Source organism: Pogona vitticeps, chromosome 1, assembly GCF_051106095.1.
Source record: "Pogona vitticeps strain Pit_001003342236 chromosome 1, PviZW2.1, whole genome shotgun sequence".
NCBI classification, from domain to species: domain Eukaryota; kingdom Metazoa; phylum Chordata; class Lepidosauria; order Squamata; family Agamidae; genus Pogona; species Pogona vitticeps.
In genome coordinates this window covers 201,949,247-201,963,961 of record NC_135783.1, presented here as the reverse complement: position 1 = coordinate 201,963,961, position 14,715 = coordinate 201,949,247, and the positions used below count along the sequence as shown (strand labels likewise).

The 14,715-nt window shown below is 43.8% G+C and overlaps 2 protein-coding genes across 5 annotated transcripts in view; one reads left to right on the top strand and one right to left on the bottom strand.

Annotated features, from left to right (window-relative positions):
• MAP3K20 (mitogen-activated protein kinase kinase kinase 20) overlaps window positions 1–14,715 on the top strand; it is a 139,272-nt gene that overhangs the window by 21,849 nt on the left and 102,708 nt on the right. The window lies entirely within an intron of this gene.
• Window positions 7,434–12,764, bottom strand: LOC144589479 (uncharacterized). Its single transcript, XM_078394169.1, has 2 exons — window positions 10,818–12,764; window positions 7,434–8,198 (listed from the first exon to the last, which is right to left on the bottom strand). Exons 1-2 carry the CDS (start codon window positions 12,630–12,632, stop codon window positions 7,566–7,568), a joined length of 2,448 nt encoding a protein of 815 aa, XP_078250295.1. The 5' UTR covers window positions 12,633–12,764; the 3' UTR covers window positions 7,434–7,565.

Below are 14,715 nucleotides of genomic sequence, written 5' to 3'. Positions count from 1 at the left end.
ACCTTTACCTTTACCTATCCAGTATATGGTGTATTGTATACAGTAATGGACTAGGGCTCGGGAGACCTGGATTTCATTTCCTGGCTGTGCCATGGAAACTCACTGGGAAGGTGGAGCTGGTAAAACCATTCCTGTAATACGTCATTTACCTTGAAAATCCTATTAGGGTCGCTGTAAGTCAGTTCTGACCTGATGGCACATAACAACAACAATTAGTATATATAAAAAGCAATTAAATAAATACGAATTTAAAACTAGAAGATAAAAACAGTTTAAACGAATTTTGAAAACAGATTTAAAATATAAAAACTTTACGTTGGAAATTCCCAGGTAGATGGTTTCTAGAAAAAAAACCCTGCCTGAAGAGAAAGGTCTTTGCCTGATGGTAGAAGGACAGCAAAAAAGAGGCCAACCTAGCCTTCAGTGAGAGGGAGTTCCGTAGTGTAGCTTGGGAGAAGCAAGCCCATGCCCTCACCAAACATACATATGACAGTGGGAAGATCAAGAGAATGGCCTCCCTAGTAAATTGTAGGCATCCTTCAGTCTCGAGAGACTATGGTCACGTGCTCTGAATATAGGCATCTTGGAACAGCGTCTAGTGTGGCTGAGAAGGCCAATTCGAGAGTGACAATCCCAGCCTGGTAAATATGTAAATGCATTCTCTACATAGGATGTTCTGAATTCGTGGACTACAGGCCCCAGAAGACAGCAGGAGTTCCCCCAGCCAGATTTCTTGGGGATTTAATGAAGAAGTCAAAGTCCCCGCAGGTGTTTTCAAGTTCTTAAGCTATGAATAGACTCTGGTACCTATTTTTGGAGTGTGGAAAAGACAAGAAAAATGGGTGGGTAGGACTTAAATCGGTAGGAATTCAGAAGGATAATGGGTGTGGTAGTCTCTGCCCATTAGGCTGTGCACAGGTAACTTATCTCTCAAAAAAAATCTACCAGGCCCATAATCCTGCCTTGCCCTTGAATACAGTGGTGTCTCAATTTATGAACGTCTCTACTTATGACCATATTGAGTTACGACCAGCTCTGGCCACAAAATTTTGTTTCGACTTGCGACCGGAGCTTCCAGTTATGAACAGAAAAAGGCAGGGGGAAAAGGCGGGAAATTCAAATTTCTAACTGTAGGTGGCAATGAGGCTGCTTCTTTGTAGCTCTTTCTCCCGAGCAATGAGAGAGTGTGGGATCAGAGAAGGCTGCCTGGTAAGGTGCTGTTTGCTCATTAAAAACTGTTCTGGGTGTTTTTGCAGTGTGGTTTTGGGCTGGGGGGGTTATGTTTCTGTGCTGTGATGGAACTTAGGTTTTTCTGGGGGGTTCCCCCCCTATTTCTGATGAGTATTGGTGGGTTTGGTTGCTTTTTGGAGTGTTTTTTCCCATTTCCGATGGGTCTTGGGGAATTTGTTTGTTTTTTGGTGTCCCCCCATTTCTGATGGGTCTTGGGGGTTTTGGTTGCTTTGTAGAGTGTTTTTTCCCCATTTCTGATGGGTCTTGGGGGGTTTGTTTGGTTTTTGGTTCCCCCCGTTTCTGATGGCTCTTGGGAGGTTTGATTGCTTCCCCCCCCCATTTCCAATGGGTCCTGCATGCTTCCCTTGCTTTTTCCTTTGTTCTCTTTGCATTTCCAAACTGATCCGTTTGTTTTCTGTGCATTTCGGACCTGGTCCCTTTGTTCTTTGTGCCTTTCCGACCTAGTCCCTTTGTTCTCTGTGCATTTTTGACCTGGTCCCTTTGTTCTCTGTGCATTTCCAATCTGCTCTGTTTGTTTTCTGTGCATTTCCGATAGGTCTTGCATGCTTGATTGCTTTTCTTGCCCCCCCCCCTTCGGCTGGAAGGGATTAATTGTGTTTCCAATGAGTCTTGCAGTGATTTTTTTTTTTGAGGGGAGGCATTTTTTCTTCTTCGGCTGGAATGGATTAATTGCATTTCAATGCATTTCAGTGGGAAATGGTGCTTCGATTTATGACCATTTCAACTTACGCCCATCTTCCAGAACCAATTAAGTTTGTAAGTTGAGGCACCACTGTATTAATGGTTGGCTTGTGATTATCCAATACCATGGGATTCAAGGAGGGCTTTCTTGGCAGTGATTTCACTATTGCCTCTCCTTAATCATGCTGTAATCCTACCCTGCATAGAAGGAGCCTCACCAAAGATGGGGAAGGTGTTGTAAGTACACCCTGGTGTCTCCTGGGCCATGGTGTGCAGCCAGCCACTTCTTCACTTCCAGAAGCATGACACTGTAAATTTGCTGATTAATGCAAATCTCTGATACGAATAAAGAAGACCCTACTACATAGAAGCATTCTCTACTCCACCTACCCACTTGCCTTTTATAATTCTGAGAAAAAGCAAGATTATAGCATACAGGGCATGGTTTTCACCTCTCCAAGCCTGCAGCAACTAAAACTTGTCCATCAACACAGGACAAGTAGGGGACATTCACAGGACCTGTATCAACAAGAGCATTCAAGCCGGGAATCACAAAAACGTGTGTAAGCTGGTGAAAAGCAACTATTTTATAACATTTTTACAAGTCTTGTGCTCTCCTTGGAGCTTCTTCATGTCTCTTAATAGGGGCATGCCCCTCCTACAAATTTGATAATGAATGAGAGTACCCTGTTTCCCTGAAAATAAGACCTAACCTGAAAATAAGCCTTAGTATGATTTTTCAGGATGCTCGTAATATAAGCTCTACCCCCAAAACAAGCCCCAGTTAAGTGAAACCCCGCCCTCCACCATTGTACAACAACCAGAAGATGACATGACTGTATTTGAATAAATGTAGATGGTTGTACATGAAAAAAATAAAACATCACCTGAAAATAAGCCCTAATGGGTTTTTTTGGAGCAAAAATTAATATAAGACCCTGTCTTAATTTTGGGGAAACATGGTAAGTTGGTGCCCAGTGTCATGGCTAGGATTAATTTGGATCTCTCATATCCAAAAGCCAACTTGCTTAACCCTCTTCACTACAGTATATTGATTCAGCCTAAACAAATGGCTATTAATAAAATTCATTAAGCATAGTTGATTCTGCAAATGAAATATGTAAGTATAGGAAAGGGATATTGCTTTTCTATTTGTGTAGGTAGTGTTGTTATAGTGTTTAGGAGAGGCTTCCCCAGCCTGGTGTCCTACTGATTTGTTTCATCTGGAAACCATCTTCCCCAGCCTTAGGTTTGATCTCAAAACAGAACTGAGGTTATTTGTATCTGGGTGAAATCTGCCAGGGAGTTTTCGGGTAGTGATTTTTTTCTTGCTGGAAAGAGAAAAATAAATACTTTTCTTTTTCTAAAGTTGTGTCCTTTCAGGCTTTCTTACCACTAATAAAATGACTACAGTTGAGTAATTTGTTGCATGTCATTGACTATTCTTTGAATCTTTTGGGCAAAGAGATCTGCCTCCGGAGATCAACGACATTTGCAGTGTTAGGTGTTGCTGGGCTGGGCCTGGAATGGCATTGTAGCTGCAGGAAGTGGAAGCTTTTCTTGCTTGCCTCATGAGGTGCCTGCATATATTTCTCGCGTTGTGATTGAGCTGCTTCTCACTGAGGCTGATGACTGCATTGTCTTTGCACGGAATTGCCTTTGGAAAGTCTCCTGCACATTCCAATTAGTGAGGAATGCAGTTACTGTATGTGGATGCAGCTCTGGCGTCCTGAAGCTTTTGAGACATAACTTAAATGCTAGTTTTAGGTTTTTAATGGCTTGGATTCTAAGGCAACAGTTCTTCACCTTAGGTCCCTGGGTGATGTTGAACTGTAGCTCTCATTACCCATGATCATTGATAATAATGATGAGGAGTGGTGTATATTGTAGTCCTTCAGGATCTGGGTACCCTTCTTTTTCGCAGTCCCCAGAAGTGAATGGAGATGCCTGTTTAATTATACTGTACTTTCCTCCACTAAAGTGTGTGTATTTTTATAGCAGCTTCAATTGAATCCCCACCTTAGATCCTGATTTATGTAGTCCTTCTTTGAGTGGAGCTTTTAAAATCAATGCAACATGAAACCATCACTAACTTACTGCTGGCCAGAATCTTACTGTGCAACTGCATGTGCACAGCTTGAGGTTGCACCCATAGTAGTCGCATGAGCTCCAAGGCAGAACTGCTGTCCCCAAAGAACTTCTGGTGGCACACAGTGCAGTCAGTCATGCTAGGGTACACGACCAATTGTGCAGCTGCAGAGCACAGTTCCTTTTTTGCTGAGCATAATGCCCAGCACATTTATGCCAGCATAACTTTATGTTATACTGGCATGAACAGGGTATCGGCCATTTATTTCAGTGAGTCTGCTGTAAGCACAGCTGTGGATGCAATGTGGTGTATCCTTAAATGATTAAATAGAGATGTACAACATTATCTTTGCATGCAGTTTATAGGGTCATTTAGCTGTTTGCTGTGGCACTCCGTCCAATGGATAACTTCCCCCATGGGCAACACCTGGCTTCCTACATGGTGTGAAGAGAGTAGTGACAAGGAGAAAATGACTAATAAAGTTAGATTACATAGAGGAGAAATAAGCCAGAGTCAATTCACTGAAAATTGGAAGCCTTTATTAAAATATGCCAACAAAATAAACTTAGAGACATGTGGTTTGGAAATTTTTTTGGAGCATTTAGAATGTTGGTCGATATTTCTTTAAATGGTGACGGGGAATGGTATAAATGATTTGGAGAATTGTGGGGAATAGCTTTGCTTTTATTATTTGCAATATAATTTCTTTAGAAATATAAATAAATAAATAAATTGTAAAAAGGAGAAATGGAAATGGTTTGGCTGTTGTGGTAGACATTTTGTGCTTCCTAACTTGGGGTTTATAGGCAAATGAGAGTAGCTTACTATCTACACACAAACTGAAATGTTGGTCCAGATCTTATAATATTATGTATCTTGACAGTTAAGATGAGGACACACATTTTTCTTGGCATGGAGAGCTTGTTATGGTAGAAATGAGGATTGTCCCACCTCCCTAAAATACCACTTTTATGTAAGCAGAGAGCTTTTTCCTTGGGGAAAATTCTGAATCAGTAATAAGTCACTTCCAAGAAGATGAGAATGTTGGTTCATTGTTATTGTCACCCCAGAACATATATTCATCTTTCAGAGTCATGGTCCTTTTGAATCTGAGGGTCAGTTCACACATTAATGACCTGGGTACCTGAGAAACAGGCATGAAAACAAAAATGTGCCTAGTTTGCTAATTGTGGCGGAGGCAAACTCATGTTAGAATAAACAGTCAGTGTTGTCCTCTTAAAGGAGCCCTTTCTTTTTACGGTTGCTTTAACAACATCATCCAGTTTCTTCCTGAGATTTTCTGATTGTATCTTTTTGTCAAAATGTATTGATTCATAGTGTATGTGGCAAAGAGTGCTGTAGCCACTTCCAGCCTTTTCTAATAGGTCATGTGCTTTTTCATAGTACTATGCATAGAGAATCTGGTATTTTGAGACTGGTGGGTCTAGATCAGCCTTCCAAAACTGGGTGCCTCCCTCCCAGGCTGCTTGAGGCAGATAATTATTATTTCACTAATAATGCTGGTATCCTATCTCTTAGCAGAGTAAAATGCTTTGCAGATGGAAGTATTAATGCAGTCCTTACGTTCTCAATACTTCCATTTGTCTCCATTTGAAAGTTGGACTCTTATTGATAAAAGCAAACGATTAGACGAAATATTTGTGTGGCAGACAAAATGAGGTGGGGGGGAATTAATGGAAGTATAAAGCAATACAACTGTAGCCTCATAAAGTTCCTCAGGGCTTCTGCTCTCTGCCATTTAAGATGAGCATGAAGAAACTTTCCTTTTTAAGAGGACTGTATAAACAGTTATAAAGAAACACTGAGCACCTGTTTATCTTAGCTAGGCACTGCGCAGATACAGCAAATGCTACCAGACAGTTTGTTCTTACATAAATGTACCAGTAGACTGTTCACCGGAATTGTTGCAGCAACACAGAAGAAGTACTTAAGAAGTGCTTCAGTTATAACAACTAAATCTACAGGCTGCTGTCAATAACAACTTTTTTAAAAATTTAATTCTAGAATTTTTAAAGGGTTATTCACTTTTTTATTAATATAATTATCTGTCGTTTCACCGTATGTTTTTAATGGTTTTGATTGTTGTTGTTATCGTAAGGTATCGTGAGTTTTAACCTTGCCCAGCTGAAGTGTGTTCGCTAATGGCGGCTTTGAATAATTCCGCCTAGAGATAGGCACGAACTGCCAATTCAACATTTCGTAATGGTTTGTTCTTTGGATGCACACATGTTCCAAGGGCTCCCCAGCTCCCCTCCCCACCGCCTTCTCCGAGTGGGCGTCCGCTGGAGGAGGCAAGGGAGGAAAGCTGGGGCTCCTGCAGAATACGTGTGCATACAAATAACTAAGCATTACCACCTCTTAAATTTCATCATTGCCATATTTCCAAACATAAGGAAGGAGCCTGGCGTATCTCTGTCGGGGAGCATTGGCCTGTGGCTGTTATTTTTCCGTAAGTGCTGAATTTCTTCAGCTACACTCCTGCATAGAGAAATTGATGATGTGGGATGTTGATGCTGTCCCTGGAGTAGCTCAGCTTAGCTTCAGTTGGAATGCATTAGCCAGGCCTCTGCAATGCATGTGTGTATGAATGCAGTAGTGCCAATTTAGCACTTTTCTGTGAAAATGTAGTTAAGTAATATTATCAGAGAAAGGGAAGGCAAGAATCAGACAATGTGTAAAGTAGGCAAGCTGTTGCATACATAGACGTGTAGATTGCACTACATGATTTCTAGAGCAGTGTGTGAGAAAAATTCTTGTCTGGATGGTTCCTGAATCAAACAGCAAATAACATTTCATTGCACTTCATTGCTGTTTTTTTTTTTTTCTTTTGGTCAATGTGACTGACAATGCAGGGTTCCATTTCACTTTAATTTTTTATAAAAGAATTGAACATTACTTTTTGTTCTTGTCCTGATGTGTTATGTGCTTGTCCTTAACTTTTCAATATTGCATTCTCAACTAATAGGAGGATTCATATGTTTATGTCTTAGGAAAATGTTTGCTTTGGTGATGGAACTACTAGGTCACAAAGGTCATAAATTCATTCTCCCATTATTCAGAAACACATTGTACAGGCAAGAGCCATGGCTGGGGTAAGGACCATGTGCATTGAGTGACTTGATTGAATGAGGAACCATGGAAAGGTAGAAGCCTTAGAAGCCCTGGAAGATGTAGGCAATTTGTAAGCAGGGCAGCAAAAGTATAGCACGTGTGTTCTAATGGTTTCCTTAGACCACTAAGTAGTGTTTTAGCAGTGGTGATTTAAGGTTGCTAAAATATTTGCAAGGAGGTGTCATTCTTTCCATAATTCCAATTAGGTGCATGTGATTGGGTTCTTTTCCTGAAGAGGGCGGACCAAGGGAATCGGCGGGAATAATAGCCGGAGTCGATGTAACAGTCAAAAACGGATTGGTTTTATTAACTTTAACATCAGATAACTCTGGACCGAATGGGTCCGGCAACTCTTCGTCTGTTAACAAGTTATACTTCTTGGGTTTAGTCCCAGGCGCCACATCTTTATGTTTCATTGTTTCCTCACCCCAAAACGAACGGTTGCGTTCGGGTTCGCGACCGACGCAGTCAGAACTGAGCAGGTAGTCCTGCAACAGGGATGGACCACGGTCGACCCCTCCAACCTGGGTAGGTAGGGGCTGACACCACCAGGGGTTGCCTTGTCCATCGTAGGGCGAAAAGCCATACCCCCTCCCGGTTTCCATCCCTCTTTGGACTCACGGACTCCCGCCTGACTCAACTCTTTAGGCAGAGGCAGCAAGCCGTCTTCTTTCATCAGGTTAGGAAAGTTCTTAACCAGAGTCGCGATTCTTTCCCTCTCTGCTCCTGTCTCTCTTGTTTGGGTGCCCTTTTCCTCCTTTTCTCTCTCTGTCCCCCTTTCTTCCTTCCCCTCCTTTATAACCTCATCCCATCTCCACTCGCTCGACTCCTCCCCCCAGTCTCTCGTCCTCTCCGCTAGGAACACCTCTATGGCTTTATTGACGCCCCCTTCTTCCTCATCTAGTTTTATCAATTCTCCCACAGCGCATCCTCCGCCTCCTTCTTCTGTTGACACTTGTGAGGACGGCTCACTTTCCTTCCTTCGCTCACACGCCCCCCCTGAGGAGTGGGCCGTCCTCTCTTCGGTTTGCTGTAGCATCTCTCCCTGTCGGGAAAAGTAATCCGCATTAGCATGGGCACTTCCCTTACGATATTTCACTGTGAAGGTAAATGGTTGTAAACTTAGGTACCACCTGGTCAACCTGGGATTCACATCCTTCATCCTGTTTAACCATTGTAATGGGGCATGGTCTGTGATGAGCGTAAAGGGTGCTCCTAACAAGTAATACCTTAAAGCCTGTATAGCCCATTTAACCGCAAAAGCCTCCTTTTCAATAGTTGAATACTTCTGCTCTCTAGGGGTAAGTTTCTTACTTAAATACATTACTGGAAATTCTACCTCGTCCTTCTCTTGTGATAACACTGCTCCCACTCCTCGGTCTGAAGCATCAGTCTGAACTATGAAAGGCCTGGAAAAATCTGGAGCATATCTACTGGGCAATTCAGCTAGTATCTGTTTCAATTCCTCAAAAGCTTCGGTCTCCTTTTCTCCCCAATGAACTATTTTTGCCTTCTTCTTTCTGGTCAAATCGCTTAGGGGAGCCGCAATATGGGCAAAGTTGGGAACGAACTGCCTGTAATAACCTGCTAGCCCTAAAAATCTCTGTACTTCCTTTTTTGTCCTGGGCACGGGCCAGGCAGTCACTTGGTCGATTTTGTCTGACACCGGTTGTATTCTACCTTGTTTTACTTGAAACCCCAAGAATTTCACCCCTCTACGCGCCACTTTGCACTTGGTCGGATTAACTTTCAGATGAGCCTCCTGCAACACCTGTAGCACCTTCTCCAGATGCTCTAAATGCTCCTCCCAGCTTTTACTATATATGAGTATGTCATCAATATAAGCTCCGGCAAAATCTTTTACGGGGGCTAACACTTTATCCATCAGTCGTTGAAACGTCGCCGCTGCCCCATGCAACCCGAAGGGCATACGCGAGAATTGGTAAAGGCCCTTAGGTGTTACAAACGCTGTCTTTTCTTTATCTTCTGGCCTCAAGGGTATCTGCCAATATCCCTTGGTCAGGTCTAATGAGGTGAGGTACTCCGCCCCTCCCAACCGTTCTAGTAAGTCATCAATTCTTGGCATCGGGTAAGCATCGAATTTGGACACTTCATTTAACCTGCGATAATCGATGCACAACCTGACACTCCCATCTGGTTTTGGTACCACTACCGGATAACTCCTCCAAGGGCTATAAGATGGCTCAATCACGCCCAGCTGCAGCATCTCTTCTATCTCTTTATTAATAGTCTCCCTCAGGTGTCTAGGCCAGCTCCTACTTCCTGATCTGACTATGACCTGTGGTTGTGTGTTGATTGCATGTTCGACTAACGTGGTGTTACCCGGTTTTCCTGAGAAAACTTCCTTGTATCGGTGTTCTATCTCTCTCATCTGCCTCTCTTGCTCCGCAGTTAACTCTTCTCCCAAATCTAATTCTACTCCTTGACGCAAAAAATCCTTCGTTTCCGGGCCAAATTCTTCGTCCTTTACTTCCCCCCATAATGCTTCTCTCTCCTTCCACTCCTTTAACAAATTTACATGAAAGATGCCTTTCTTTTTAACTTTGTCAGGCATCCAGATCTCATAATCCACTTCTCCTATCTTTCTCAACACCTTATAAGGCCCTTGCCAAGTGGCGAATAGCTTTGATGAAGCTGCTGGCATCAATAACAAAACCTTTTGTCCCGGTTCGAATTGTCTTGCTTTAACTTTGGCGTCATATCTCCGTTTCTGCCCTTCTTGGGCCTTTCCTAAATTTTCCCTCGCCAAGGAGGCTACTAACTTCAAATGTTCTCTCATCTCTATGACATGTTTAACGTTTGTTTGTACCTCATCTCTCCCACTCTCCCATTTCTCTTTGACCAAATCTAGTATACCTCTGGGGTTCCAACCATACATCATCTCGAAAGGCGTAAATCCCGTGGATGCCTGTGGAACTTCCCTCACTGCGAACATTAATGGCGCTACTAGCAGGTGCCACCTTTTCGGTTTCTCCATCACTAACTTCCTCAGCATCCCTTTAAGTGTTTTATTAAATCTCTCCACTAATCCATTAGTCTGAGGATGATAGACTGCTGTATGGAGGGGTTTTACTCCCAATAATCCCCACATTTCCTTCAAGGTTTGTCCCATGAAATTGGTGCCTTGATCTGTCAAGATTTCCTTTGGAAAGCCCAGCCGGGTAAAGACTTGTAACAATTCCCGAGCTAACACCTTAGATGTTGTGGACCGCAAGGGCACCGCTTCTGGATACCTGGTAGCATAGTCTATAATAACCAGAATGTGTGTGTGGCCCCCCGCCGACTTGAGAAGGGGCCCCACAATGTCCACCCCTATTCTCTGGAAGGGCTGATCCACTAGGGGCATGGGTACTAAGGGAGCTCCTGGTCTGGGTTTGGCTTGAGTTTTCTGGCACTCTGGGCATGTCTGACAATAACTTTCTATTTCTTTCCCCATTCCTGGCCACCAAAACCGTTGTTCAATCCTGGGTTTCATCTTATCATATGCTAGATGCCCCGCCATAGGAATATCATGGGCCAAATGTAAAATCGCCATACGCCATTTCTGTGGAACCACCAACCTCCTTTCCCCTTTTTCTGTCACATTATACAATAGCCCATTGTCCAAAATCATCCCCTCTTTTCCCCCAGCTACTCCGCCCACCTCACGCGCGGTTCGCAGGTGTTCTTGTAGCGTGGCGTCATCTTGTTGCAACATACGCATGTGGTCGCGTGTTGTCTCCTGCAAGAAATCATCTCCCACTTCAATTTTAACACAGTCTCCTTGCATCACTTCTTTACATTCGGCTAATGTTCTATCACCCACCCAGTCTCTTCCCAACAACATTTCTCTCGAAAGTCCTGGAACAATCCCCACTTTCATTTTCCGTTTCTCCTCTCCAACTTTAACTTCGGCCCACGTCGTCTTATAGGTCTTAGAGTCTCCGTGTATGCACTTCACTGTAAACCCTTCTTCCACCCCTTCTAATTTTATGTCCCGTACCAAGGTTCTGCCGCATCCTGTATCAATTAGCGCCTGTTTCTTCTCCCCATTCACCCATGCAACCACCTCCCAACCTACTTGTTTCCCAGATTTCTCTTGGGTATTATTCGATCCGCCTACCCAAGAGCAGTCTGTCCCAGGGCAATCCCGACGCACGTGGCCCGGGGTCCCGCAGCCGTAACACACAAGCCCCCCAAACACGCGGTCGTCCACTGTAACTGGGCGCACTGGCTTCGGCCCCATAGGTTCGAAGGGGCGCCCGCGAGGACGAGCTCCTCCTGGCACGTCCATCCCTCTCTTCACTCCGCCGCCTTGTGCCTGCGTCCCCGCCTTCTCACGAGGTCTCCCGCGTTCCCCTGAGAAGGCGGGACCTTCTTTGATTGCTTCTTCTGAGGCGCAATAGTCTTCGATCAGCTTGATGGCTTCTTCCAACTGCTTCGGGTTATTCTTCTGCACCCACCCTTTCAGATTCCCGCTCAAAGTCGTCACCAAATGTTCCAACACAAACGCTTCCATGACTTGTTCTTTAGATTTGTCTTCTGGTTTAATCCATCTAGTCATGTTAGCTTTCATTCTTTGCACTAAGGTTCGTGGATGCACCCCAGGTTTCCACTTAAGCTCCCTGAACCTTTTCCTGTACGCTTCCTCCGTCAAATTAAGAGTCCTTAGAATCGCTGTCTTTACGGATTCGTATTGTGCGGCTTCTTGGGGGCTCAGGGTGTCTACCACTTCTTGCAATAGTCCCGTTAAGCAAGGTACCAATATTAAAGTCCATTGTTCTTTAGGCCACCCTGCAGCCACCGCTACGCGCTCAAATGTATGTAGATACGCCTCCGGATCATCGCTAGCACTCATTTTTTGTATCCTGATGGGGGCAGGGCCGGCCACTAGACCATTCTTTATAAACACATTGTTCTTTGGGGTTCTTTCATCGTCCATCCCCAGCTTCATCATGTGTCTGGTAACCAACATTTGCTGTTCCGTCAAACTTTCAATCATCTTCTCTTGCCTCTCTATGGTCTTCAACATCCTCGTCATTTCTTCCCTGCCTCCCCATTGGTCCGCCCCACGTTGGGCGCCACTGTGATTGGGTTCTTTTCCTGAAGAGGGCGGACCAAGGGAATCGGCGGGAATAATAGCCGGAGTCGATGTAACAGTCAAAAACGGATTGGTTTTATTAACTTTAACATCAGATAACTCTGGACCGAATGGGTCCGGCAACTCTTCGTCTGTTAACAAGTTATACTTCTTGGGTTTAGTCCCAGGCGCCACATCTTTATGTTTCATTGTTTCCTCACCCCAAAACGAACGGTTGCGTTCGGGTTCGCGACCGACGCAGTCAGAACTGAGCAGGTAGTCCTGCAACAGGGATGGACCACGGTCGACCCCTCCAACCTGGGTAGGTAGGGGCTGACACCACCAGGGGTTGCCTTGTCCATCGTAGGGCGAAAAGCCATACCCCCTCCCGGTTTCCATCCCTCTTTGGACTCACGGACTCCCGCCTGACTCAACTCTTTAGGCAGAGGCAGCAAGCCGTCTTCTTTCATCAGGTTAGGAAAGTTCTTAACCAGAGTCGCGATTCTTTCCCTCTCTGCTCCTGTCTCTCTCGTTTGGATGCCCTTTTCCTCCTTTTCTCTCTCTGTCCCCCTTTCTTCCTTCCCCTCCTTTATAACCTCATCCCATCTCCACTCGCTCGACTCCTCCCCCCAGTCTCTCGTCCTCTCCGCTAGGAACACCTCTATGGCTTTATTGACGCCCCCTTCTTCCTCATCTAGTTTTATCAATTCTCCCACAGCGCATCCTCCGCCTCCTTCTTCTGTTGACACTTGTGAGGACGGCTCACTTTCCTTCCTTCGCTCACAGTGCAGCATTTCTTTTGTTCTGGACAAAAAATAGCTATCTTGAGATCCTTTTCTATTGCTACTCATCTCTACCTATCTACTATCTATCTACCAATCTACAGAACTTTTTGTATGGTTTTTTTTTACTTGTTTTTGCAGAGCCACCCAGAGTGGACACTTAGGGGATCCTGCCTTTATCAGAACATCTTTGAAGTCTATAAAATACCAGATACAAAAAAAACCCTAGCCTCTCCTAGTAAATTCGTAATTTTCTCTGCCCTGTGAGGAGGAAAGAGCGTGCAAGCCAAAGCTTGCATCATGTGACAAGCTGGGCAGAATGTTTTTATTTCTTACTCTGTTAATTAAAGTTGTCATCTGTCCCTAAAATGCTCCCTATGTTGAATCTTAAACATATTTCCATCTTTCTTTAGAAGCTTTTATACCGATAGGAATATATCTGAATATACGAGTCTAGAGCTAAGCAGGTTGACCACCGCCCTTGGTTTGCACGTACTTAGGGAAACAATTTCCGGAAGCCATTTCTTATCTGACTTTACGCCTGTGATTCCAAAGAGTTGGTTCTGCTTAACTTGACTGAAGTCAGAGGGTTTAAGCACACTGCAGCTTGTCTCGGATTGTGGCCAACATGGATAGATTCCTGACAGCTTAAATCGTTCCACTAAGCATACGGACGCCCTGGGCAATCATTTTTTATTTTTAATTGCGAGATGGATGCTGTGAATAGAAGATTGGTTCAGCAGCAGAGGAGACTTGCTGGTTGGCAGAAGAAAGACTTTTGGAATAAGTGACACTTACGTCCCCACACTGGGAGTGATTTTTAAACATGAACGTTTTCCCCCTTTAACTGGCTATTGGATTTCTCTTTTTGGATATTTTTTTTAAAAAAGAGAAGCTTACAGATAGCTGTTCTCAAAGGCAAGGGTGTAATGGCTTTCTTTATCTCCTTTACATGTCTAAATTTCTCTTTTTCCTTCTGCTTGGTCAGTTTTTAGAAGTGCTAAAAGGCATCGGGATAGAGAGAGCAAGACCTTGCAGTTTCTGCCCCCTTCCAATTACGCATTCATCCCATACGGTACAAAGCAAAAATACAATTCCTTTCTTTATGAACCATAAACCAGTTTTCTCTCAGTCTTAAATTGGCATTTTGGACTGTGTTCGCTGGCACTACTGAAGGACCTCAGCAGAAGAGGAGAGGAAACAGAGAGAGGGAAAGAAAGATATGTAGCTCCCAAATGACAACCTTTTGAATAGTCTTAAGTTCAATCCTTAAAACAAAAAGTGATTTTCCCCCCAATAATGTGCTCCACAGCCTCTCACCTCTCATCCTGAGAAACATGAAAGAGGAAGTAAAAGAGATGACCCAAATCATAGAGTTCCTTTGATAGAAGAAATTCAGCTGTTTTGAACACTTACAATCAAAGGAAGTGGTTTCCCTAATTATATGAACTATGTGAAAGCTCTCAGAATAGCTTTTCCACCCCAGGATTCCTTGCACTTTAGAAGTTTGCATAAAAAGCTCACATGGAGAATCAGATGCAAAGTGTTTGATTCAAATTTTATTAGGCAGAAGTGTCCGTACATTCTTATTGCTTGGTTAACCGCTGGTTGGATTTGGATCACAATTGGATTTTGATGGGTATATTTCTGTTCCATGCTTCTAAAATGTTTCAGTGCACACATTCTATTACCAGATACCC

Bases quoted from the DNA above. Each gene is read 5' to 3' on its own strand.
- LOC144589479 (XM_078394169.1), bottom strand. From the start codon at position 12,632: ATGGAAACCGGGAGGGGGTATGGCTTTTCGCCCTACGATGGACAAGGC. The intron at 8,199-10,817 runs GTGGGCGGAGTA...TTTTCCCGACAG, and splicing joins ACCTGCGAACCGCGCGTGAG to GGAGAGATGCTACAGCAAAC.